The 27547-nt window shown below is 44.1% G+C and overlaps 2 protein-coding genes across 2 annotated transcripts in view; both read right to left on the bottom strand.

Moving 5' to 3' along the window:
* The window catches only part of LOC138803855 (scavenger receptor cysteine-rich domain-containing protein DMBT1-like), a 202241-nt gene that overhangs the window by 21621 nt on the left and 153073 nt on the right, over positions 1-27547 (bottom strand). The window contains 14 exon segments of the mRNA XM_069987925.1: positions 994-1211; positions 2224-2377; positions 4476-4508; positions 5515-5826; positions 6722-6939; positions 10157-10310; positions 10523-10564; positions 10914-11231; positions 12961-13178; positions 14431-14584; positions 15647-15679; positions 16747-16779; positions 17435-17833; positions 19924-20229. Coding sequence (XP_069844026.1) covers positions 994-1211; positions 2224-2377; positions 4476-4508; positions 5515-5826; positions 6722-6939; positions 10157-10310; positions 10523-10564; positions 10914-11231; positions 12961-13178; positions 14431-14584; positions 15647-15679; positions 16747-16779; positions 17435-17833; positions 19924-20229 — 2592 coding nt within the window.
* Positions 20832-27506, bottom strand: LOC138803849 (putative DMBT1-like protein). The gene is made up of 5 exons (XM_069987920.1): positions 27441-27506; positions 26587-26734; positions 24525-24715; positions 23392-23421; positions 20832-20932 (listed from the first exon to the last, which is right to left on the bottom strand). The coding sequence occupies exons 1-5, from the start codon at positions 27496-27498 to the stop codon at positions 20832-20834; spliced, it is 528 nt and encodes a 175-aa protein (XP_069844021.1). The 5' UTR covers positions 27499-27506.

Here is a 27547-nt window from a genome sequence, read left to right as displayed (position 1 = left end):
CAGAAGCATTCCAAGTTGCATCTCTCATGGCAATGCAATGGAGGGGAGGTTGCTTTTAAATGCACCAGCTCTGTGCTTCACAGAGTTCAAAGACGGCCTCCAAAGGCCTGGGTAAGTTGACAATGACCACGTATGAACATGTTTTATTTGTGTGGCAGTATAAGGGATTGAACCCAGGGCTTCATGTTTGCTGGGCAGGTGCTCTACTACTTAAGCCATACCTCCAGCCCCTTTTGGTATTAGTTATTGGTAGGGTCTTGCCTGCCCCGGCCGGGCTGCAGTTCTTCTGTTTGTGTTTCCCCATGTCACTGGGGATGGTAGGCACATACCATCATGCCCAGCAACTGAGTAAAATGGAGTCTCACATACTTTTATGCCCAGGCTGGTTTCAAACCATGATCTCCTGATCTCCACCTCTCAAGTAGCTTGGGTTATAAGACCGAGCCACCACTCCTGACTGGAACAACATTCTTTCTCTCTCTCTCTCTTCGTCAGTTGTGGGGCTTGAACTCTGGACCTGGGCGCTGTCCCTCAGCTCTTCAGCTCAGGGCAAGTGCTCTAGGACTTGAGCCACAGCACCACTTCTGGTTTTCTAGTGGTTAATTGTAGATAAGAGTCTCAAAGACTTTCCTGCCCAGCTGGCTTTGAACCGGGATCCTTAGATCTCAGCCTCCTGAGTAGCTAGGATGACAGGTGTGAGCCACCAGTGCCCAGCCAAGGAACATTCTTTGACACCATTGTGAACGAAAGTCTCCAACATAGGCCTGGCCAAGTCCCCCTTCTCAGCCTCGTGTGTTTAGCTCTAATCTCAGATGTATGTGTGCCAGGGCAGGGTAATGGAAGACGCTCTTCAAGTCACATCTTAGTAGATATGACTCCTAAGGAGCCTAGAAAACCTCTCTCAGTCCCTAGTGCCCACTGAACTAAGTGGTCATTCAAAGTCATCATCATTGTGAGACCAGGGCTGGGGGTGGAGATGACTGAAGGACCTACCTGTGTCACTCTCATCCTGTATCAGAGCCTCATAAGATGCATAGAAGCCAATGTTGGTGACGATTTCATCACTGTGGAACACCACGGTCATCTGGTTTGATGAGGAGGTAAATATTGGGGTTGTTTCTGAGCAGAATCGTCCCAGTGAAAAGGTTTCACTTTGTGGGCCATCAAAGATTTCAATGAAGTCATAGGGACAGCCATAGAAATTTTCCATTCTGTGAAATGAAGTGGTGTCATTTAAGCTCAGACTATTGGAATTTTTTTTTCTCCAGGAAGCAATTGCCCAGATGAACCCAAGAAAAAAGTTGGGGACAAGCTGCCAGAAATTGACCTCTCTTCTCACAGGTTGGAGGAAGTGCTACTCTCCTGTTTTTATTTTTAAGTTTCTTAAAATTGTGCACCAATGGTATTTTATGACTATGCATATAAGCACATGGAATAGAATTCTAATGGCATAGACGGTTCATGGCAAAAAGTAAGATTTTCTTCTGTCCTTAATTTTTCTCTCTTCATTGCCACAACAGGAAGCCGCTGCTTCCTAGAAGCAGCTCCAATGAACAGTTTCTTTCATTTCCTTCCAGAGATAGTCTTTGCACAAGTAGGAGTGGGCTATAGTATTGTTCAATATCCACAATGCATGTGACAGCTAAGGATATACCCATAGTTACTTAACTGATCCACAAGAGATGGACAGCTAGATGGTGTCTGTCCTACTATGTAAAACATGTATATACTGCCATGATTGTCCTCAGTGCATGCACAAGAGATTGTATCTGCAGACAAGACTCCTGGGACTGGAAATGCTGGATTAAATGATCTGCTTGTGTAAAGTTTGCATCAACATCGCAATGAATTTCCAGGCCTTGCTCACTATTTTTTTGTATGTGCCTGTCCTGGGGTTTGGAATCAGGGCCTGGATGCTGTCCCTGAGCTACTTTGCACTCCACCAGGGAAACTATAGCTCTACTTCTAGCTTTTTGGTGGTTAATTGGAGATAAGAGTTTCATGGACTTTCCTACCCAGGCTGGTTTTGAACTGTGACCCTCAGATCTCAGTCTCTTAAGTAGCTAGAATTACGGGCATGAGCAATGGATGCTGGGCCTCTAAATATGGAGGGTTTTTTTTGGGGGGGGGTGTTGGGTGGAAGGGAGAGGAGGGAGCAAAGAAGGAGCCAAAACTGGTATGCATGGCTGAAGGAAGGTGCTAGTACCAGCAGGAACTACTCACTTGACTACTTCAAATGTAAGTCTGATGTGAGCCCTGCTGTCCACTTGGATGTCCCAGGTACACACCACATTTGTGGGGTATTTTTTGGGATACCAAGGGCTGGAGAAAGAGCCAGAAATATTTGTGAGCAAACCACCACAGTGGAAATCTTCATCTGTAAGAAAGTGAAGAAACTCCATTACAAAAGGTTATTGACTTGAACAGTTTCTGTTTCTGTTCTTTTTTGTTTGTTTGTTTTTTAAAGTGGGATACGATGAGAACAGGAGGAAAACAAGCCAGACATGGTGATATGGGCCTGGGATCCCAACACTGGGGAGGCTGAGGCAGGAGGATCACACGTTGGAGGACAGCCTGAGCTCCATAGCTAAACTCTGTCCCATAGAAACAAAACTAAAAGGAAACAAACCTAGTCTATGTAGTAAAACCCTGTCTCCAAACCAAACCAAACAAATAACAAAAAGAAGTAGGCTGCTGCTGCTGAAGGTTGGGTCCTTCAACCCTCCATCATGGTCCTCTGCAGATGACCATCACGGCATGTGTTTTTGTGGAGAGAAAGCAGCAGAATCACGAGCACAGATAGGCACACACAGGCAACGATAGTGAAAAAAATATCAAGGAATAAACACAATGCAGGGCCAAGTAATCTCCCTCAGCACAGTGGGTTTGTTATAAACCACCCAAGATCAGCAAACTACTCCCCCCCCCAGATGAGTTTATTAAAATAATTTAAACTGATCTAGTGATCTGGGTTCCTACATTAGCAAATCAAAATTCCATGCAGTATAAACTGCTTTGGCCAATCAGAAGCTTCCAACTTGTCTCTGGGGATTCACGCTGAAATGATGCCAAGATGGCCACTGCTCCACTATCACCAAACGTTTTCTTTGATTGCCTCCAAATCTACACTGTCAGGGCTCCCCTCCCCCTTCAAGTCCCCACGCAGGGTGCCCTGGACTTCGGTGGCCATTCAGTGGAGTCCTAAACTATTTCATTTTGGAGTCACTCAATTCCAAAGTGCTTCCTTATTTTTGCGGGGCGGGTTCTCTACGATTTGGACCATGCACCCATTCCTTTTTGCTCAAGTGACTTTTTGAATAGAGTCTATATGCCCACGCTATCCTGGATCATGACTCTCTTATTTATGCTTCCTGTATACTGGGATGACATGTTCACACCATCATACCTTGTTTATTGGCTGAGATGGGAATCTTGCAAATGTTGTTCTGTTCCCCATGGCAAGATCTCCAGGTCTTTGCCTCCTGAGTAGCTGAGATTACAGGCATGAGCACTGTGCTCAGCTTTAAAATTTTAATATGCCAAAGTTTATCTTTTAACAATTAGACACAAATCTTAGCTGAAATCAAGACCAAGATTACCTAAAGTGTCCAATTTTAGCTGCAATATTAGCTATACATATGCATACACATGGAAGGATATCCTTCTAGATTCAGGAATAGCTAAATGGAAAATAAAGCACACACAAGACAGTACATACAAAGCTGAAGTATACCTGTAAAGGTGGTGTCATCTGAGATGCCTGTAAAAATGCAGAGGAAAAAAAAAGTACCATGAGCAAAGACTTTTATCCAGAACACTCATCGAAAATACTCAGGAACTTGGAGCCAGGCTCTGGTGGCTCCCGCCTATAATCCTAGCTACTCAGGAGACAGAGCTGAGGATTGTGTTTTGAAGCCAGATCCCCTGGAAAGACAAATCTGTGAGACTCTTATCTTCAAGGAACCAGCAAAAAGCCAGAATTGGAGATGTGACTCAAGTGGTAAAGCACCCACTTTAAGTGAAAAAACATGAGGACTGGAGTTCAAGCCCAGGTACCAGCACAAAAATAAAGTAAGAAAAATAGAATAGAATAGAATAGAATACTCAGGAACATTGACCTCAAAAGCTACGCCCATGGACAGGAGGGTGTATGATAGCTCAAGGGCTTGGACATTTGCATCTCACCATACCATACCACACCATACCACTTTTGTTGAAGTTGACCCTGAGGTGTCTACATGTTTGCTCCTTCTGGTGTACCACAGCGCAGCCCTATGGTCCTCTCTCCACAGCAGACATGACTCAGGGAGACCCCATCTCTCGCATCTCAGGCCTATCTGAACCCTTCTTCCTTCCTACCTCTCTTGCTTTCACCTTGGTAGCCCCTCGCCCCACTGTGTGGTCAACCCCAGTGGACTGTTTGTACATCAGAGACCTGGCAAACAGAATGAACGGTAGGTAGGGCTGAACAGTACCTGTTGGTCCTCTGCTTGGACTGGCATTGATACCTATCAAAGACAGGGGAGGCCATGAGAGACAGATAGGGGAAGATGGTTGCCATCAGTCATTACAAAAATCTGGTACTTGTAATGAATCAATGATATTCTGTTGTGAGCCATGGAGACAGCAGTATCGAAACACATCAAAGTTGGCTGAAAGTTAAGTGCCTTCTGGGTAAGGGCGTACATATTATTCTTGGTGGCTCAAATGCAGCCCCATACTTATTTGCAGTGACTGAGATTTTTTTCTTCATTCTTTTTTTTTTCTTTTTGGTCAGTCGTGGGGCTTGAACTCTGGGCCTGGATGCTGTCCCTGAGCTCTTCAGCACAAGGCTAGTGCTCTACCACATGAGCCACAGTGCTGCTTCCAGTTTTCTGGTGGTTAAGTGGGGATAAGAGTTTCATGGACTTTCCTGCCTGGGCTGGCTTTGAACTGTGATCTTTACATCTTAGTCTCCTGAGTAGCTAGGATTATAGGCGTGAGCCACCAGTGAGCTTTTTAACAGAGTTGAGCTCAGCAAGGCAGTATTTTCGGAGTACATGTGATCTTGGATCTTCCTTTTCTTTCTTAAAGTCAACATCCTAATGGCTGACATGGTTAGAAGCTACAAAGATTAAACGAGAACACAAATACACTGGTTGTAGCACAGAATTTGGCTTGAGTGCAGCTCTGGCTAGGAACCAGCTACTGTTTCTACTCGGGAGAATGGACTGCCTCCAATGCCTGGGCATGCCACACGAAGAATACAATGTGTGATGGTTCCAACCCCTTAGTTAATAACCAAAGAATACAATGTGTGATGGTTCCGACCCTCTAGTTAATCATCAAAGCTTTTCAGGTGGGATCTGGACCATTTTATACACACAATAACTAAGGAGAAAGAAAACAAATCCTTAAACATATTGACCTAACTTGCCTGCTGCCCAGGGCTGGTTGCTGACTGTGCGCTAGCATGGAGGCCTCTGCTGGGGAGCCGGCCCTCCCCCCGGGGAGCTGTGTGCCCGCAGTGCTCACCTGAGCAGATGACGCTGGCGTCCTCATGGTGCCCGCAGTTGTGGGAGAACCATCCGTTGTGTGTGCACTGCCACACCTTGGCTTCCTTCCCCGTGCACCGCACATCATCTAGCAGGATGCGGCCAGTTCCTCCGTTAAAGTAGCTCTGAGTCGGGGCTGCCATGGCTTCCCCGCAGCCCAGCTGCTCACACACCACCTTGGCATCTGCCAGGTCCCAGCTGTCATCGCAGACGGTGCCCCAGGTGCCGTTGTAGGAGACTTCCACTCGGCCCTCACACCTGTGGCTACCATTCGCCAGCCGCAGGGCCAGACCTGGGGGACGGGGAAACGGGGACTTCCATGAGTACAGGGCCATCTTCGAGCTCTAGAACTTTCTCCAAGTTGAAATGTTTTTTTAGACTTGGGGACCCCTAGGTAGAATAGCCCAGTGTCCTGATTTCCTGAGATAGCCCTGGCTTATGGCCACTGAGTACTAATACCTGTTATTTATTTTAGAATCCCTTTCAACTCTCAAAAGTACCTCAATTGGTGACAACTTTGTGTCACTCTAGGAAACCAGTGCTCTGAATCACTTCCTGTACCTGCTGTAGAACCTAAGAGGTTTGTATGTGTTCCGGACAGTATGTACTAGGTTCAGCCAGGAGCTTGTGGGCTGATAGTAGTAGTTGGAGATGATTTTTTCACCTGAATGATTTTTCTTTTTTCTTTTTTTGTTGGTCATGGGACTTGAGCTCTGGGCCTGGGCGCTGTCCCTCAGCTCTTCAGCTCGAGGGGGGTACTCTACTTGAGTCACAGTGCCACTTCTGGTTTGGAGATAAGTCTCACGGACTTTCCTGCCTGGGCTGACTTTGAACCGCGATCCTCAGATCTCAGTCTGCTGAGTAGCTAGGATGCCAGGCATAAGCCACGGGCACCCAGCTTGAATGATTTTTCTTATTGGGTTTTCCTTTCCTTTGGGGGAAGAAGGCGCTTAATCGGGTCCTCTGTCAGCATGCAACAGACAATGCAAGATGCAATGTCAGTCGTCTCTTTCCTCAGAGAGGACAGAGCAGGGTGAGGACTGGAGCTGGTGACTCTCGGTGTCAGTACAATGTCATCAGAGGCGTGGGACAAGTCAGGTGGGATTTACAATCTTCTCTACTAAAGGAGAGAAGCTTGTAAATAAGCTACACATATTTCCTTCCAGGGAGCGTGTGACAATACCCACCACTCTGGCTTTCATCTTGCTGGATGGTGTTGTACAGAGCGTAAAACCCTGTGTTGGTGACCATGGCATCGCTTCTGAACACTGCAGTCATGACGTTTGAAGAAGAGAGGAACGTGAGCCCGGTGCCAGCACATACTCGGCCCAGGGATCGCGAGGCGGCTGGCTGTCCATCGAACACCTCCACAAAGTCATAAGGGCACCCTGAGATGTCCTCCAGCCTGAGCAAATAACGGCAGCATCAGTTTTCCCAGAGACATCGGCACAGGAACCCCTTCCAACTCCTTCTACCTCATCTCCACACACGGCTCGACCTAGGAGTCTCTCGGACTCTGCCTCGTGTGCCTTCTCCCAGGGCTGCCCATCTGCTAGACTTTCTTACCTTGTGTATTTTAGCAGCTTCTCACCTTGAACCCTGGCCTTCAGCTTCTCCCACCCTCTTCTGCTCTACCTGGAGTCTAACTCTATCTTTACTGTGGATGACCCTAACTTGGACAATCAGTCTGTGCTAACCACGCTCGCTTCTACTTTGCTCCAGCAAAACACTGTAGTTTCTAATGCATTAACTTCATAGCAGCTTAACACTATCTAAAATTGTCCCTTGAGTTAATGGCTTATTCAAGTATTATTTGATTGTTTTTCCAGCTGATTAAGAACTGAGGTCTTGTCTATTTCCTCATACAACAAAGCACATTCCCATACTGGAACCCTCATGGTAGGGGGATAAGTTCAGCAATAAGTGTGGGAAACCTACCATGACAAAGTGTTAGGTACATACGTTTGCACCTAAACAGTAAGCCGCCTTTGATGCCCACATTACAGCATCTCACCCCATAAAATATACCCACTCAGTGGACACCATTACAATTTGCAAACAAACTAAATACCAGATTTGGAAGCTTACTATGCAGAGCATATTTATTCCAGTGGGGAGGCGGGGAGAAGCCACCGACCTAAAAATAAACCATTTTTAATTGTTAGGAGAAAGTGAGTGATAAAACTTGTATGCAAGGCACACAGTGAGAATAGTAAGAGTGAAATGAAAATGGAGACCAGCCTTAAAGAATCCTGAAGCGGACAAGCCAAGTGGGTTGTGTAAGTGACCTTAGCCCTGCTTGGCTTGCAAACATAGGCAAATTTGTCTGTGGTAAAGGAAACAGAAATTAGGCTGCACCAGAAGCAGTCAACACCAGGGCTTTCTAATAGGAAAGGCAGCCTCGCAGGCATTTCTTCGCCGTGTGCACTGTCACGGGCTTCCCCTGGCCGGCTCTCAGGGGTGCTCTCGAACCGTCTCTGGTGGGGTGACATGAATCCTTGTTTGCCAAAAAATTTTTTAAAAAGTTTTTTACTGTGCCTTATTTTATCTAGTTTAACCCAGGTGACCTTTGGACCTGAGAAATTATTTTCTCAGAAGGAAAGAAACCGTGGGAATGATATGACATAATTGAAATATGTATCCTTTTTTCAACAAATCCAGTATGGGAGTTTTGTGGTCATTGAAATGGGAAAACAAAAATCATCTCAAGTGTCAATCAGAATTCCACCATCCCAGCACCTCCCCCAGAGGGAAGGAGAAGGGAGGGGAGGAGAGGAGAGGGTAGGATAGGGAAGGGGAGCAGAAGGGAAGGGAAGGGCTGGGAAACTGCCTTGTGCTTTAGAGAACATTCAGCAGCAGCCCTGAACACTATCCACTAGATGGCAGCAACACGCTCCAATTGTGACAATCAACAAGGTCTCCAGACCTAGCCAAAGTCCTGAGAGAGCGCAGAATCACTTATTCCTACTTGAAACCACTCTATAAATCAAATGAATGTTATGTTCTGAGAAAAAAAGCAAATAACAAATTTGGACTTCAACACATCACGTCCATTCCATTCAGCAACTGTCCTCTGCCCCAGGCCCCTCCTGGACTTGTATGCTTCCCAACTATCATAGGAATTTAAGCTGGAATATCAACCATTACATTATAGACGTGGGTCAAACAGTTTTGGAATAGCTATTTTCCAGAACTGATAGAATACTATCCTGTTGCCTAAAACATTAGAACTGTGAATTTCACAGATTTGAAGGATATGGTACCAAAATTCTCATGTATTCTCATGAACATATATGCTTTGAATGAATGAATTTGTAAGTATAGTTTGCTCAGAAAAAAACAGTTCCCCCTGACACTAGGTTATGTCCTCTTTATCCAAAAAGAATTTAGTCACCATATAAAACCAGCTGAATTTACCCCTCACTCCACTACGTACCCTTTGTATTCAGAGCCCTTCAGACCCTTGACCACGCTGTGGCCAATGCACACAGATAGAAAACACGGATGAGGTCTGGGACACATGGTAAGGCAAATCCAGGAAGAGTGAATGACCCAGATGTGGCCCAGCAGAGACATGAAATCAGGGTTAAACATTACCAGGCAAAGTATTCTTCCCCCATAGAAGGTCACTCATATGCATGCCCTTGTGTATGAATATATGCATGTATATGAATATATGCATATGAATAGATGAATATATGTATGAATATATACGTGTATATGAATATATGGTTAAACATTACCAGGCAAAGTATTCTTCCCCATAGAAGGTCACTCATGTGCATGTCTTGTATATGAATATATGCATGTGTATACAGTTGGTTCTCTATCTGCAGATTTTAAATCTGAGGATTCAACCAACTGTGGATTCATAATATTTGAAAAATTAGTATCTGTACAGAATATAAGCAGACTTTTTTCTTGCCATTACTCCTAAATAATATATAAACTATTTATAAAGCATTTACTGTGTATTAGGAATTATAAGTAATCTGAGATGACTGAAAATATACAAAGAGACATGCTGTGATGCTTTCTATAGGAGACTCACATATCTGTGGGCTTGGCACTGGGAGGGGACCTCACACCAAGCTGTGGTGCATACCAACGGCCGGAGTGTATACATGCTTATAGACACACTTAAATAGGAGAACACCTTTGATTAGAGAAAGGTGTAGGAAGTATAAGCTACACAATGGGAGGAATGAAAGAAACCCTGTAATTTGTAAAAGAAAATTCCAGGTAGGAATATGCTAGAACTTCTTGAAGGGAAGAGGAGCAAGATTTTGATTGTGTAGCACTCAAGTAGGTAAGAGGAAGGGCAGATGTGCACTGAACTGGAAGCAGCTTGTGTCTCTGAGGGTGCAGGGACGAGGGCAGCGTCTGTGAGCAGCATTCATTCCAGCCACGTACGGCTCCATGGCCGCCTGGCATCTGGATGTTTGTGGACTATTCTCTCATTGAATAGGAGGCTGAGCTATGCCTGGAATATTATTATAGCTCCCATGACCAGACCAATTCTCATTGAAAACGGGTAAGGATTTGTCTATTGGAAAGGGCATGTGTTTGGGAGGTTCAGATCCAGCCTGGCTTTTAGACTCGAGAAAGTCAAAGCTGCTTACTGCACAGTGGGGATCATCAGCTCTATGTGGAACGCCTCGGCCACGTGTATCACCCAGACACACTCCACGTCCGTGGGGTAGTTGGTAGGGTACCAGGGACTGGAGAAGGAACCCGAGAGACTGGAAATGATGCCGCCACACACGTTGCTTCCTTCTGTGGGAGCAGATGAGACACCCGTGGTTGGCTTCACATGTGCCGTGCATTTTCTCAGTTGCAGAACCCAGAATTTTAAACGCCATAGTGCACTTACAAAACAAAAAGAGACTGCTGCCCTGGATCTCGCTGTGCCTTAGTGACTGTACTTGTGAGCACAGGTCATATTTCTCTTTAACTCGGCAGAAATGGAAATTCAGTGTTATACCTACCTGGGGGCTTCGGAGTCACTGCTGCTGCCCAGTCCCCAGCATCTACAGGCATGGAAAAGAAGTGCATTCAGAATGTAAAAGACGTACATCCTAACAAATTCACTGAAGACAAAAAATGACGAATTTCTAGCATGAGAAGCTCTTAAGCAATCAGACTTTGTATTTTACAAGTAAGCACAAATGACATTGCTTTCTCCGGAGAAGGCATCAGCCATTTGAGTGGCTCTGGTGTGTTTGTGTGTGGATCAGTCAGGTTTTTAGTATCCTGTGTCTACTTGGTTCAATGGGCATTCGTCTGTTAGCGACTGGCCCTGGTTCCCTGGCCCTGCTGTGTGACCTCCACCCATCACTAAGATGCTTCACAGAATGAGGAGAGGAGAGGAGGGGATACCTGAGCAGACAACGCCAGCATCCTCATTGTGGTCACAGTTATGGTCTGACCAGCTAGTGCTGGGGCACTGACCGAGGTGGTTCTCACTTCCGGAACACTGGATGTTGTCCAGGAGGATGTCTCCAGAGCCTGGGCCAAAGGAGGCTTTTCCCAGAGCAGCAATGGCAGGTCCACAGCCCAGCTGTCTGCACACAACTGCGGCTTCATTCATGTCCCACAGGTCATCACACACAGTGCCCCAGGCCCCCTGATGGAGGACCTCCACACGGCCTGAGCACCGACTGGAGCCTCCCACCAGGCGCAGTGCTGGCTCATTTTCTAAACAGAGAAGGGATATATGTAAGGAGTAACATCTCCCGTGCTGGGCCTAAGACAAACACAAGGGCAAAACTTTTAAAACCATCTTGATTCCATTGTAGGCTCAAGGATGCTGGAGGGGAGATAGAGTGGGTTTGAATCCCAGTATTATTGCTCCCTCGTTGTGTAATATCTGATCAGTTCTTTTGTCCCCCGAGCCTCAGTTTCCTTCATCTATAAGACGAGGACTCCAGCATCTGTCAGTGATCATGAGAATAAACACAGCTCAGCATCCCGCATGTCATGGTTACTGCCAATCTTGTAATGAGCTTCTCCATGCCAAAATGCTGGTTATTAGGGAACTAGAATCCCCCACTTCTTTTGGATGAGTCTTGGATATGTGTAGATTTAACCCCTGCAGGGCCTCAGGCCAAGGACGTGACTATGATTTCATAGAGCCCAATGAAAATAGCTGTGTCTGAGTGAAAGGGCTGTGGTCAGTTAGAATTACCTCCAGTCTTCTGGAGATACCTCAGGGACAGGACCCCCTTTCTAGGCCTCCAGGCTCTGCTACTGCAGCCGTCTTTCTGCGGCTCCAATGTGTCCAGCTCTTTCCTCTCGAAGACCTTTACATTTTCTTTCTGCCTGAAATGTCTCTGGACTTCCTCACATGTCTCTTCCCCAGAAAGCCCCTCCTTTCCCACCGGGTCTACTGTAGCCCCTTCCCCAGGAAGCTCCACATGTCACTTTTTTTTTGTCGGTCATGGGGCTTGAACTTTGGGCCTGGGTGCTGTCCCTCAGCTCTTCAGCTCAAGGATAGCACCCTACCACTTGAGCTACTGCACCACTCTGGCTTTTTCTGTTTATGTGGTGCTGAGGAATCAAACCCAGGGCCTCATGCATGTAAGACAAGCGCTCTACCACTGAGCCACCTTCCCAGCCCCCACATGTCACCTTTTATCCTCAGCCTTTATATTTACTATTGTTTTTATCCTTCATCCTAAATAACCTCATTTCTTGTTTCTCATGCCTTGATCTTTCCCCGCATATCCACATCCACATGACAGTACAAGGCAGGGGATTGTATTGCTTGCTCTGTGTTCCTATACTCAATGGAGCCTGGCTTGAGTGTCTGGATGTTTAAATTTGGAGTTTGTATAGCTTACCCAAGGTAGGATCTCAGACACACCACTGAAAATCATATAAAGGGAAATCCCTTACACAGAAACAAATGAACTGAAACTTCATCCAAGATCTTAGGGACCCCTGAAGACCAGAAGTCCCATAACTGGCCAGTGGTGTGCTTACCAGGTGAAAATTGAACCTGGGTTTGCAGTGACTGGCTATAGCACCCCAGATAATAGGCAACAACAATCCTCTCATTTGGGTGGGTCTTGGATGGGTCTAAAAGCCAGTGCATTAAAAGTGTGAAATGGGTCAGCTGGAGGAGGACGGTAGTCTCCTGAATATGGGGCCTCCACATTTCAGCACTCTGGACAGCTCCCATGATGCCAGCTATAGCAGACAACCCTCCAGACCCTGTGGACAGTAGCTGCCTATCACCACCTTACTGTAACTTGCCACATGGCTCTCCTGGTGAGAAACCCTAGCACCTTTGAAGCTCAGCTGATAGAGTTATGTGTGGGGATCTTTTAAAACTGAATCTCAGGCCTCTGCCCATGGGGGATGCCCTCTCAACTTAACAACTGCCTTCTTTTATTTACCCAAAGCTTTATTTGAAGCTTCCTACCTGGCTCCCCTTCTCCCAGTGGAATCGCATGAAACAGAGCATAAAAGCCAGTGTTGGTTATCATGTAATCACTTCGGAACACCACTGTCATGATATTTGAGGAGGAGAAAAACATAACAGCTGCTGGGGTACAGAACTTCCCCATGGAGAGGGAGGCGATCCTGGGGCCATCAAAGATCTCAACCGAGTCATAGGGACATCCAAGAATGTCTTCCAGACTGGGAGGAAAGAAAGCGGGGTGGGGGGGGAGGTCAGTGGCAGGTTACAAATGTCCTCGTTATCAATGCCCCCCCAAAACGTGGCGATCACTGAACTGATCATTGAATATCTGGGGTACAGTTTAAATTGCACATGAATACACAAATATTAATTAACCTTTTCAGGTGCTTTGTCTTTGCTTGAGAAAAATGTGTGAAGATGGTGGTAACAACTTTAAGCCAGAAGCTTTAAAATCATTAATGTTTTTAGCCAATCACAATGAACCCAAGTTTTAGTTAACAAAGATAGTATGGTTTAGGACCTTTGTTTGCTTGCTTGCTTGCCTAGGGTTAACCCTATGGTCATGGGGTTAGTCATAATAAAAAAAATAATTTGCTGGGTTGGCTAAGGCTAGTTTACTGTGGAATTCCACGGTCTTGGACTGCTGTAACATGATGTGTGTCATGAACAACAAAAAGGGACTTTTTTTTTGTAAATTTACTCATAGAATCATATTTGTATGTGTGAAAAATATCATAATGAAGTCCATTCTTAAACAAATCATAGATAAGAAGAGATGATCAGCTTCACTATTAAAGACAAAAATTCTCATATTGGTACAGAACAGATTTGGACTGACCAGTGTGGGTTTCCTTGAGCATCTAAGTTTCCTTCTCAGTCTCTTTTCCTCACCCCTAAGGGGATGACAAACACATCTATCTTTGGGCTATCATGACAGTGGAATCAGACAAAGCATAAAAGCATGTACTATGGAGTCTGGACATAAAGAATGCAAAAAACGTAAAAATAAAAACATGACAGTGTCTTTGGAATCACTATTTTCTTCTTTTCAGAGATGAAGCTATGACTCTTCTGCCTCTTTTCACTTCGTGGAATATTTAGAAAATGCACAACCCAAGGCTGAAATATTTGTCTAATGTGTATATAAGAAAGTCTCTTAGTGCTCATTTAAAACTTAGATTAGAAAAAAAACAAAGTGTAAGAGGACAGATATTAAGACTCAGTGTACCACGGGTATGTATTGAGAATTTCTGTGATGTTTTAGGGGAAATAATCAAAAGAAAAGCCATCAAATAGGCTGATGATTTATTGTGTGTCAAATAACCCAAATTTGGACTTGGACAGACTATGGAGTTTTATATTCTTCTATTTTGACCTTTAAATGTTTCCCAATAGAAAATGAACCTTTATTATATTTTGAAAATGAGTATACTTATTTAGATAAAATCTCTCTAATAACTGTTTCCTTACTTCAAACTTGGGATCATGAGTTCTATATGAAACTTTTTGTCCACGTGGATCTCCCAAACACACTGGATGTCTGTTGGGTAGTTTTCTGGATACTGTGGACTAGAAAATAAGCCGGAAAGACTAGAAATGACTCCTCCACAAGAATTGTTTTGTCCTGGAACAATAGGGAAAAAAGAATGTCAGGAGGTCATTTGTATAGCCATAGGAATGATGGCTCGTGGCTTAAAGCTTGCTGCGAGAGACAAAGAATAGGTCTTCTTAAAGATTGGGAAGGAGGGACAAAGGAGACAGGGTATACATGCAGAGTTAAGGAGGTGTGAGAAGCAAGGAGTTCTAGAACAACCCTACAGTTTGACGAGTCAGAGACAAAGAGAAAGGGACATGGTGCACTGTTGTGGGAAGTTATAACTGGGATCTTCTGTAGGAGCTTGTCTATCTTTTTTCCCCCTGTATAGGTTATGTTCCCTTTAACTCATTCTGCTCAGACTGAAACTTGCATGTTTGGGGATTTGTAAGGGTTAAAATAAAGTAACAGCAAAATGAAATCCTTTCATATTAGTGGTCACATTAACATAAATAAATTTACACATGTATAGCACATGTATATATTTAAGATAGCATGCACATAAGGAAACAGAAAATGTAGCATCATCAAATTATTCTGGAGGAAATTTGAAAACACCCAAGAGATTTCATTAACCTTGTCCCTGAATCACAAAATTCCTTAATTTTTTCTTCCTTCTGTCCCTCTGGTCAACTTATACTTCTCCCAAAGCTCTGCAGGTCCCTAGTCTTTCCTGGGCTGAATGGTGGGAAGTAGTGGCACCTGGCATCCTATCTTCCATGATTGATTATTGATCACACTAATAGGTTACAACAGCAGAGCCTGTCAGACTGACATTGAGAGTCGCGCTCTCCAGAGTTGTACATGTGAGGCAGGGGGTTGATGGCTGACCGGCTGACTCAGGGCGGCTAGTGCTCACCAGAGCATTGGGTGAATGTGGGCCAAGTGGACTGGGAACCATGTTCTAATCTCTCTTGTCACCCTGGGCAGCTTCCTGTCCTGCTAAAAAGCCATCATTTACAGTGTCAGCACAGAAGCCCGAGCTGCTCTCAGGGCTCCTTTATGCCGTACTTCAGCATATCACCTGCCACTGGCTGTGAAATTCTCCTGACAGGGAATGACCATTTCAACTTAAAAATAAGTCCAACTTACCTGCTACTGGATCCCAAGAACTCACTAAAGGACCTGGGAGAGAGAAACAAAGATTAAAACAGAGATACTATTGATATCTGGGGGAAAATACCTTTGGAAGTTAGCAAAGTGTGAGTGCTTCCTTGGGAATATCTACGTACTTAGTGCAAATGGAGAAGGAAGTTGCTGCTGAATATTCTCTATGGTTTTCTGGCAGATCAAAGCAGGCCACACATTCCTGGACATACTTGCCCATTGCCAGGCTTCCTCCTTTAAGAATAGTTGGGCTCTGTGACTGCTTTGAACAGCATAGCAGAAGGGGTACTGTGCTTTACGGGACCGGTGGCTTCCACTTCCTGTCTTTGAGCAAGGCTGGCTTACTCGGATAGTCCTCTACTACCCCATTGGCTGAAGTCTGCTGTTCTGTCGGAGGAACCATGTAAAAGGGCCAGCTGAAAAGGCGGAGGGCCCCGGTGTGAACCCCTCCTCTCAGTGTCCCCACGAAGCCAACAAGTAAGAGGTTCTGCTCGATGCTCTGGGGTACAGAAGAATCTCACAGCTAAGCCCTGCCCAAATTCCTAACCCACTATACCACTGCATATGTCTACATGGCTGATGTACTAAGCCACGAAGGGACAGCCACAGACAACCCGAATAGCTTCTTTCATGAGACATGTTTTCCCCATTCCTCTATCATTCATACAATTTTACATGGCTGATGTACTAAGCCACGAAGGGATAGCCACAGATAACCCGAATAGCTTCTTTCATGAGACATGTTTTCCCCATTCCTCTATCATTCATACAATTTCCGCACAACAGGGAAGCTGGAGATGAGTCTTCCTTTGACTGGCGGTGAGACACAGCTCCCATTCACCCATAAGATTATGTAAAACAGCAAAGACTTATCAGTGGGCTGTATTGACAAACTATGAATTTCAGTAGGATAGTAGGTATAAGAAATTCATTTTTGACCTATGATATGCCTAAATTATAAATTGAAGGACAGTTGTATATTCATGAACAGTGCCTAGCTGTTAATATTTATAAGCAGTTGCTGTTATTATTATTCTTGTTGTTATGATTATTGGAAAGCTCCCTAGGAAAAAACAGGGACATACCTGGAGGTGTGGGTGGCAGGGCATCTTCCGCATCTGCAAACACAAAGAAAGACCCCAGGTCACTGTCCTTAATAAGCCCAAAGGGTAGACAGATGATATGACAAGGGCTGTGTGGAGAAGTATAGAAGAGACAGGGTGCTGCCTTTCTGAGTATAGGAGTTAGACTACTAGAACTTCCCACTGGGCACCTGCAGCCCTTCTCCAGCAGGATGACTTAGGGAGCCAGGGCATGACAGTGCTCTTGGCTACTCCTATGCATAATCCCTGAAGGATCTGTTAAAGTGAGTTCTCTTGAGCCCCCTTTCCAAACCTACTTAGTCCTAGTGTCTAAGCAGAGCCCAGAAATCTCAATTGTAATGCCCCAGGTGGTACTGGTTCCAAGACCTCTAATACAAATCTCGGAGCTGCCCATGACAGGGCATATGTCTGCTTCCAGGGCCTGGTCCCAAGAGGGTGCTTGATGACTGAACAAAGGATGATGAGTGGATGAATGGAAGGATAGAAGGATGGAAAGAGGGAAGGAAAGAGGGAAGGAAGGAGAATTCTACCCATGAAAAATGGTTTCAATGATAACATCCATTCATTCTGTTCATTCTATTCTTCTTCTTGTATTATCCTATCCTAGTCTTTCTTTTATTTTATGGCCTTGGGGCTCAAACTCAGGGCTTCCCCAGGGACTTTTGTCTACCTGAGCAGATGACACTGGCATCCTCGTGGTGGCCGCAGTTGTGCTCCAACCAGCCTGAGTGGGCACACTGGCCCAGGTACTGCTCTATCCCAAAGCACTGGAAGTTGTCCAGGAAGATGTCTCCGGAACCTGGGCCAAAGTAGGCCTCACCAGGGCCAGAAATAGCCGTACCACACCTCAGCTGGCGGCACACAACCTCAGCTTCTTTCAGGTCCCAGAGATCGTCACACACGGTGCCCCAGGCCCCCTGATGAAGGACCTCAACGCGACCCGAGCACCGGCCAGGGCCATCCACCAGCCGGAGCTCTGGCCAGTCACCTGCAGACAGAGATATGGCACGTGAGCAGCCACAGAGGCCAGTCTGGGGTCCAGCAGGCCCAGGCTGGGAGGTTGCCTCCCCTCTAAGTTGTAAGTCTTGGGACTAGCTTGTTTCTCCCTTTCCTCATAGATTCATTCATTTCAAAAGTATCTATCCATTATTTCCTATGTTAGGAAACAGCTAAAAACCAAGGAGCCCATCTTTTCTAGTAAAATATACACATTGGTGGGATGCATTATCCCGTGCACACAATGCCATGATTACATATGAAAAATCAAAAGTCAGTCTAATAAGGCTTTCGAACAGCATCTCAACAGTGTGAAAAATTCTGTGCTTTGGACAAGAAGTGAACTCAGACATATAAGAATAAAACAATTCCTGAACAAAGTCATGTACAGCTGACAGTTAACTCCCATAAATGCAAGGCTATGACTCACCATGACTGTTCGTCTGAGATTCTCTATCACCTGAAAATGAGGAAAAGTCAGTGTGTCAGTATTTTGGGAAATCCATGACTTTAATATTAAAAGTGATGTTTGATTATACCTTTACACCTGTTTATTAATCCAGCATGGGAGAGATTAGTCCCTTGAAATAACAAAGCACAACAGAATTAGCTCTAGACACAAAAGTAAGCTTCTCTGTGGTTGTTGGCTTGCTACTTGGTGGTAAGAAAATGGCAGATGTGGAAGTGCACATCTGGCTTAAACTTTTTATTTTGTTGTGGACAAATTTCACTTTGGAGGTCTTCAGAGGTATCTCAAATCAGACAATTATCTTCTACAATGCTGAAACTTGGAAATCACATAGGCTTATGAATCTGGGCCTAGGTTATAGGTCACACACAATATGATACCATGAAACCAATGGACAAATGAATCACCAACATCCAAGACAATACTTTCATGTACATACATATATGTAGAGAGAGACAGAGAGAGACAGAAACAGAGACATACATACATATATGTGTGCATATATATTTCTTTCCATTTCCTGGAACTCATTTTGATAAATATTATTTCATATGATCAGATGCACATAGACATTATGCCTTTCTGTTCCTCTCCTAAGAGTATCCTCCCATTTGCATATGTTTGAGACAACTTCTTGCTATGTAGTCTGGGCTGGCTTTAAACTCCTGATCAGCTTCTTAAGCCTATGCCTGACATAGACAATGATTTGTTAAAAAAAATTTAAATTGAGAGCCACATGCAGTAGGGCTGCATATACATGGACAGTTCTATGTAGTTAATACATTCTATGTAGTGAATATTATTAAAGTCATGTCAGAGATTGCAATTGTTAATTTACTAAAAGGTATCTCTTTGTCAGGACTGTTAGAACAGACTTCCGAGAGGTAACCAACTTATTGCCAGATGTTGACATATAAGTACTATAAAAAATTTGTCACGAGGCAATTTAAAGAAGTCATTTTAGCTGACAGATTTTCTTGTGTTATGACTGAGTGAGGAAAATAGTAGTAAGCATAATCAAACGTGCACCCTCATAGCGAGGTACCACACAAGTCCTTTGCAAAAGAGGTTCTGAGAAGGCAAGCGCAGGCCAAATACAGTCAAGGTGTTCACACCAACTATGAGCCAGCCCCAGGCTTTACTACATTCCTTGCCTCCATCAGTGAGTACATTATCAGCTGCTGAGCAACTAACCCACCATGTCCTCTGCATCTTCCTTAGAGCACAGATGCCTTTGATAATTCTTACTACCCAAAGGGGAAAATCAGAGGTTTTATCCAGTAGACTGTAGTTAACACTTTGTGGTTGTTGTTATTGGTTTTTTTTGCTTGTTTGGATTTTTTTTTTTGCCAGTCATGGAGCTTGAACTCAGGGCCTGGGTACTATTCTTGAGCTTCTTTTGCTCAAGGCTAGCTCTCTACCACTTGAGCCACAGTGCCACTTCTGACTTTTTCTGTTTATGTGGTACTGAGGAATCGAACCTAGGGCTTTGTGCATGCTAGGCAAGCACTCCATCACTAAGCCACCTTCCCACCCTTAAACTTGGTATGTTTAACCAAGCTGGAAGAAGGGAAACATTCAAGTGCTACATGTCTGAGGGTCATGTAGCTGTCCCTGGCTTGATTCTGGATGCCAGCAGGTGGTCTTGGGCATTCCAGAACTAGTAGTGCCCACCCAAATTGAGGAGAGGATACCTGAGCAGATGACTCCAGCGTCCTCATGGTGACCGCAGTTGTGCTCCAACCAGCCTGAGTGGGCACACTGGCCCAGGAAGCGTTCCATTCCAGCACACTGGAGGTTATCCAGGAAGATGTCTCCAGAGCCTTCGCCGAAGTAGGCTTTCCCAAGAGCGGACAGGGCCCGACCACACCCCAGCTGGCGGCACACAACCTCAGCTTCATTCAGGTCCCACAGGTCGTCACACACGGTGCCCCAGGCCCCCTGGTAGAGGACCTCCACACGGCCTGAGCACCGGCTGGAGCCCCCCACCAACCGCAGCTCTGGCCAGTCCCCTGCAGACAGAGACCTGGTGACTTTTGTCATCTGGGAGCATGGTACTCTTCGAGAGCTGGCTAAGCCACACCCTCCTATACTACTATTTGAGAGAGAAAGTAGTACAGTCATTCACAGGTCAACTTCCAGCTGGAATCTGATCATTCATTAGCATTGCCAATAGCAGTTAGCCTACCCACCATCTACCTACTTTGTCAGAGGTTGGTGGCCAGTCTGTTTCAACAAATGCAGAGAAAACGTAAGTAATTTGCAATGCTTTGTGATGCTTGTAAAGCACTTTCCTATGTGTGTGCTGTTGCCTTTAACTTGATGATAACCCAGTGGGATAAACAGCAGAGTACATATTGTGCCAATCTTATCCATAAAGGATCTGAAAGCTGGAGAAGCAAAGTTGATTCACCCCAATTCCCACATCTGGTAACTAGAAGATCTATACGTTAGTCCTCAGAGTCCAGAGGTCCTGCATTATTTTTCTCTGTCAGTTTATCCTCTTAAGGATGCTAAAGACAGAAGAATCTAAAATTTTGAATGGCCATAAAGCTTGCATAGATGCAAAGTGAAAAATTTTCTACATATGGAGCTGGTGCAGTTACAGATGCCAAGAGGAAGGGACATTTGATACATGGATGAGTGCATTTCCGGGCTTACTTGGTTTTGTTGTTACAGGCCTGGACGTTGTCGTTGGGATGGCTGTGGAGACAAAAAAATCTTGCATAAGAATAAAAAGGAGGACTTGTCCTTGGAAGTCTACAAATTTAATGCAATACCCTTCAAAACCCTGATGTCATTCCTTATGGAGACAGAAAAAGCAATTTTAACATTGTTGTGGAAATACAAAAGGCCTCAAATAGCCAAAGCAATTCTAGGTACAAAAACCCCCCAAAAAACAAAAAGCAATACTGATGGTACTATAATACTAGATTTCAAATTGTCCTTAAAGCTATAATAACAACAAAAACAGCTTATTGCTGTCACAGAAACAGATCCAGAGTCCATAGAACAGATTAGAAGAACCAGAAATGAACTCATAGGTCTACAGCCGACTGCTATTTGACAAAGGAACCCCAAATATACATTGGATAAAGGATAGTTTCTGCAACAAATGTTGCTGGGAGATGCAAATCTCCACATGCACAAGATTGAAGCTAGACCCTTATGATCTCTTACCCTGTCCCCATGTCGATGCAAAGTGGATCAAAGACCTTAAGGTAAGACCCAAAACCTTGAAATTACTACAGGAAGAAGCAAGGGAAACATTACAGCTTATTGGCAGATGCAGGAACCTCCTTAATAGAATTTCATAGGCTCAGCAAATAAGAAAATCAACAAATGGGGTTGCATCAAGTTAAAAGCTTCTGCACAGTGAAGGAAATGGACAATATGCTAAAAAGGAAGCAGGTAATATGGGAGAATATCTTTGCCAACAGTATATTTGACCAGGGTCTAATAAGTAGATTATGCGAGGAGCTTAAAAAGCTGAAATCCTGAAGAACTCAATAACATAACAATAAATGGGCAAAAGAGCAAAATAGACACTCGTCAGAAGAAGGTCAAATGGCCAATAAGTAGATGAAGAAATGCTCAACATCCCTGGCCGCAAGGAAATGGAAATCAAAACAACCTTGAGATTCCATTTCACTCCAGTCAAAATGGCCATCATCAGGAATCTAAACAGCAACAGATGCTGGTGAGGATTCAGAGAAAAAGGAATCCTATTATACTGTTGGTGATGATGTCTATTAGTGCAACCACCATGGAAATCAGTACAAAGATTCCTCAGTAAACTAAGCATAGAACTACCCTGTGATCCAGCCATACCACTCCTGAACATCTCCGAAAGTTTGAAAGGCAAGATACAATAAAAGCACATCTATATTCGTTGCAACACTATTAACAATAGCCAAACTATGGAGCCAGCCCAGATGCCCTACAATGGATGAATGGATCAATAAAGTGTGACATATATCATATGTATAACTTCATTTTATATATTATGCTGTATAGTATTGTTTATTTTATATTATATCATATATTATGATGATATATAATTATATAATATCCTAATATATATTACAATATATTACATCATATATATCTATTTATATCTATATAATGAAATCTTATTCAGCCAGCAAGAAGAAAAAATTTATGCCATTTTCAGGAAACGATGGATCTGAAAAAAAATATACTGATCTGAAGCAAACTAGGCCCAGAAAGACAAAGGCCAAAAATACAACCTCTCAGGAAATATGCCCAGGGGCATATGCATAATACATGACCAAATCATACACGTGGCTATAGTGCAGGAATGAAGCTCCATAGTGTCAGCCCTTTGAATAATTAAGAGAGTCTAAAAACATGAGAATCAGAAGGTTGTGCTGTATTTTGAATGGTGGGGTTGTCAGTGGGTGATGGGTGGATGAATGGATGAATATAGTCAAAATACTCAATGTACATATATGAAAAAGGAAGTGGTAAACGATTTGACTGGGGGGGGTGGAAGGAGGGAAGGGACAGCCCTGATCAAGATGTGCTATACTCATAAACGGACATGTTGATAAATGACAAATATGGCAATCCCTTTGTATACCCATGTATAGATAAAGCATATTGAAAATGAGGAAGACGTGGGGACTGGGGCAAGTTGAATGGCAGCTTTCTGAGATCTGTCTTCCTTCAGTGCCCAGGTGTGAGCTGATTCTTTCTCCCCCTTATCCGTGTGGTAAGTAACATCCCAAATCAAGGTTTTGGAGGTGAGTCCTGTTTCTCAGGAATGTGTAGTCCAATGGAAATGCTATTCTACTTTTCTGACCAGTCACTAAAAATACAAGAAGATTTAAATTGTACCAATATATGTGAAAGCACAAACATTCACAGTCCTGCAGAGGAAAATGGCATCTTTATGCTGGCTTCTGCTTTCTCATTTCCCTATGTGTGTAGTAACTGATGAGGCACATGGGATTATAAAATCAAATAGACAATTGCCAAAAAACCAGAAACCTGACTGTTGGTTCCAATGTAAATGTGCATTGTACTTGTGCAAAGACTCTGCAAATAGTCTCTCAGTATGGTAGTTGATATAGGGAAAAAGAAGAGCTAAAGCACCAGGAGTGAATGAGGATTAAGTAACAACGTGAAGGTTGACTCACTGATCAGACTTGGGGTGGAGAACACTGCCCCTGCAAATACAAGGAAACTGCATCAGTGGCTGATAACCATTATGGTGATTTTCCAAATCCACTTGGTGACTCAGAGGCGCCTCTTTTTATAGCATGTGTCCCCAGCTTGCTCTGTGAGTTACCCTGGAGTTCACCAAACACACTGGAGACCATTCTGAAGAGTGTTTCGGATGAATGAAATGGAAGACATCATTAATTCTATGAACTCTGCCTGTACATCATGTTGGTTACTAGTCTAGGGCCCCAAATAAATACTGAAGCTCTTGAGCTCCAGCTTTTCCATCTGCTAAAGAGGGAGAACCATTGTGTCAGGATAACATATTCAGGGAACTTACACTGCTGCCTGGCATATAGCAGACATTCAATCCACATCATGTTTTATTTGAGTATTTGGATCGTGTAACCATTCCTGTTCTTAGGAACTTGATTATACACACTTCAACCATACCTCTACCTTCCATCTCTTGGTTTATACTGTCCTTGACCTTTTGTGCTTTCTCCATTTCTCTACCCACAGCCTACCAGGCCATAAAGTGATAGCTAATGCAGATTTCTCCTGGTGTTTTTTCTTAGTTCTTGTAATCTGTATTACTGCCCCTCTTTCCTTCCAATGTCTTTTGCTGAGATGCATTAATAAGCTAATTTAGCAAATGCTGATGTATCCTCTTGTTCTACTGGCTTTTATCAGTCTAGTACATTCTATGTGTCCTCTAGTTGTGCCATATGCATTTTTAGAACTCTCTCTCTGTTTTGCTCAGGCATCTCTCAACCAGGACCACACATTCTCCTTGTGAGACCCTAAAACACCCTTAGACTAGATTCAAAATAGATCCTGGCAAGCTGATTCCAATGAGATGTTCATGTAAAACCAAAAAGTCCATGATATAGCTGCCAATTGCCAAGCACATAATAGGATGTACCATCCCCTTGCTAAGTGATTCCTTGTATCACTGAATGGAATCATGACAACAAGCCTAGGAAATAAGGGTCACCTAAGAGGAACTTGAGGCCAGGAGAGGATCGAGTCACTTGTTCAAGGTCACAGAGCAAGTGAGGGTAGCCAGGGAACAGTGCAGAGCCGCGGCTCCTCGCCACCCACTTACCTTTGGCTGCAGAATAATAGTAAGCCATAAAAACTTTCCCTATGTTGTTGAAGCTTCGGAAGTACACAAGGGTCATTAAGTTGGAGGAGGATGAGAAGGTGAGGTAGTAGCCAGAGCAGGTCCTCCCCAGGGACTTCGTAGAGGAGGGGGGGCCATCCAGGACTTCAAAGTACTCATTGGTACAGTCGAGGCTGGGAAAGCAAACACCCAACAGGCTTCTTAGTCTCCCCGACGTAAGGGCAAGGAGGTGTGCTGTGAGAACAGATCTATTTCCACACTATAAGGACGCTGGAGAGAGCAGGGAAGACCAGGAGGATTCTTTATCTTTTTTTTTTTTTTTTTAATCTTTTCCTCTCTGAGCGCTACTGACCTACAGAGGCACAATCTTAACTTCAGCCAAGAGGGGGCTGCAGTAAGAGCTTCGCTGCCAACCCCCCAGGAGCAGATGGGCCCCCAGGGTACCACAGCCTGTGACAAGAGCAGACTAATCAAGGTCATTTGCCATGTGTGGTGGTTGTGGCTGTTGTTGTTCTAGGTGGTGGTAGTGAATGGAATGCAGGACAAGCTGATGGGTTTCTCCTAGACCTTGCAATGGGAGTTGACCCCAGGATCCAAACAATCCATTGACGTATTTGGCAGTCCGCCCCCTGGAGGTCAGCAGGTTCCAAATGTGCTCAGCTTGCTTTGCGGAAGAGAAGCTTGTGGTCTGTTCAGCTGTTGTGATCCTCCAGTGCCGGAAACAAGTTAGTTCCACATCCAAACTAGCTTTTAGTTGAGCAGACTTAAGAGTAAAAAGTAATTTGGATTTTCCTTAAGGGTTAAGTCTCTCTCTTTCTCTCTCTCTCTCTCTCTCTCTCTCTCTCTCTCTCTCTCTCTCTCTCTCTCTCTCTCTCTCTCTCTCTCTCTCTCTCTCTCTGTCACTGTTTCCTTCTCTTCCTCTCTCTTTTACACACACACACACACACACACACACACACACACACACAGTCCCATTCCAAAGCCTAGAAGGTGAGTTTCCTTTTAATTAAAATTTCATGGAGATATAAAAATTAACCATATTTCTATTCACGAGCAACAAATGTGTAGAAATAAAACTGAAAACATCGTTTATATTCAACCACCACCACACAAATAGAGACAAGATACCTATATAGAAGTCTAACAAAACGTATAGGTTTAGTATATCATCAACTAACACAAAAAAGTAATATTAGATGCTAGGTAGGATGTAGAGAGACTGGATCTCTACATTGCTGGTGGAAATGGGAAATGGTCATCCGTTTGGGAAACAGTTTAGAGTGTTCTTAAAAGCTAAGTATAAGCCAGGCACCAGTGGCTCATGCCTGTAACCCTAGCTACTCAGGTGGCTGAGATCTGAGGATCACCATTCAAAGCCAGCCCAGGCAGGAAAGTCCATGAGACTCTTATCTCCAATAAATCACTAGAAAACTCAAAGTGGTGCTGTGGCTCAAGTGGTACAGCACTGGTCTTGAGCTGAAGAGCACAGGGACAGTGCCCAAGCATTCAAGCCTCACTAAGTATATACTTAACATCACAATCTCATCATCACACCCTCAGGCCTTGATCTCTGAGAAAGGGAGAGTAGAACACAGACTATCTTTAGGGGACAGAGAACAGCAGCTTGTGAATACAAAGGGCTAAAGGAACAGTTCTGAGTCTGAACTGTGACAGTATTCATGTACATCTAGAAATGGTATAAAATAGTATGGAGCTACACACTCATACATACTCACATTCAAATAAGAACATGTAATCATCAGAAGCAAATTGCATAAACTCTGAAGTCTAGCTATTAGTTCCACACCAATGTCAGCATCCTGGCTTTGATATTATTCTACAGGTATAAGCATGCCACCCACAGGGGAAGTTAGGTGAGGGATACCCAGGACTCTGTATAGCTCTTTTAATTGCCTATGTGTGCATAGTTATTTCCAAATAAAAAGTTCAGCATGCACTAAGGACTGCTTTGCTTATGAGAATCAACCAGTGGGCTGGAGTTTTAAACCACATGACTTATGTAAGTAATGTAATTCACACTTACTTAAGATGTGGAAACGCCAGCAGTATGTGATCAGATGCATTTGCCTGGATTTCCCACACACAGGTTATGTTGTCATGCATTTCATTTTTGGGGGGATTCCTAATTGCTCCAGATGAGTTGGTGATAATTCCTCCACATTGAGGTTTGTCTAAATTCAGAGAATAGTTTAAATTTCAGGTTTTTCTTTGTTCTGGCTACTACTTTTATAATTCACATGTCTTTCCTAAAGATACTTTACTAGTGATCATTCTATGGATGTCTTTTAGAATCTAGTAGGGATACAAATTAGTTTATAAAGTACTGCAAATGTGGAATTGTGGTAAGACCATGAATGAAGTTCTTATATCATTGGAGACTTCTATCATTGGCATGAGCTTGTTAGAAAAGGGCTGGAAACTGAATCTAAGCCAGACCTGTCCCTCTGATTGCTCCCTAGTGAGTAAAATCTTGCTTCAATTTTCCCAGTTAAGTGTTCCCCAGCTGGACCCTCTGCGTACATGATTCTGACACAATATCAGCTGCCATTTCTTAAAACGATGTACTCAAAAACGATCAGATCTATTTCATTGGCTAGTCACTGCTGGACTGGAGGCCCCCTTAAAACCTCCCATCTTAACCACCTCCTCTGCATCCATTGCGCACTGTCTCTCTGCACACCTCAGAAGGGGCAGAACAAAGGCGCTAGGGAGAGGTCTGAGAAACTGAAGATCGGGTTCCTGTTTGTGTGAGGCACAGGGGAGCAGGTGGAGAGGTAGCCAGCAAGGCCGAGACAGATGGTTTCTGCACCTCCAGCTGGACAGCCAGGCCTCACTCAGCCATTCCATTTGCTTGGAGAGTGAGACACATGTACTTACCAGCAGAACAATTTCCACACTTATCCATGTCGCCTCTCCTACCTTGGAGGTCGTCCATGGGATAGTCAGCATCTACAGTGTGAGAAACGAGAGCAGTCTCGGTGAGT

The sequence above is a fragment of the Dipodomys merriami genome, unplaced genomic scaffold (genome assembly GCF_024711535.1).
Source record: "Dipodomys merriami isolate MVZ:Mamm:240054 unplaced genomic scaffold, mDipMer1.0.p SCAF_35, whole genome shotgun sequence".
Classification (NCBI taxonomy): Eukaryota; Metazoa; Chordata; class Mammalia; order Rodentia; family Heteromyidae; genus Dipodomys; species Dipodomys merriami.
Note: the sequence above shows the minus strand (reverse complement) of the source record. Positions and strands in the feature narration are given on the sequence as shown.

Coding starts and splice junctions, on each gene's coding strand:
- LOC138803849 (XM_069987920.1), bottom strand. CDS start 27,498: ATGGACGACCTCCAAGGTAGGAGAGGCGACATGGATAAGTGTGGAAAT. Junction 23,422..24,524: donor CTATTATTCTGCAGCCAAAG/GTAAGTGGGTGG, acceptor TTGTATTTGCAG/GGGCAGTGTTCTCCACCCCA. Junction 20,933..23,391: donor CTCCACCCCAAGTCTGATCA/GTGAGTCAACCT, acceptor TTGTCTCCACAG/CCATCCCAACGACAACGTCC.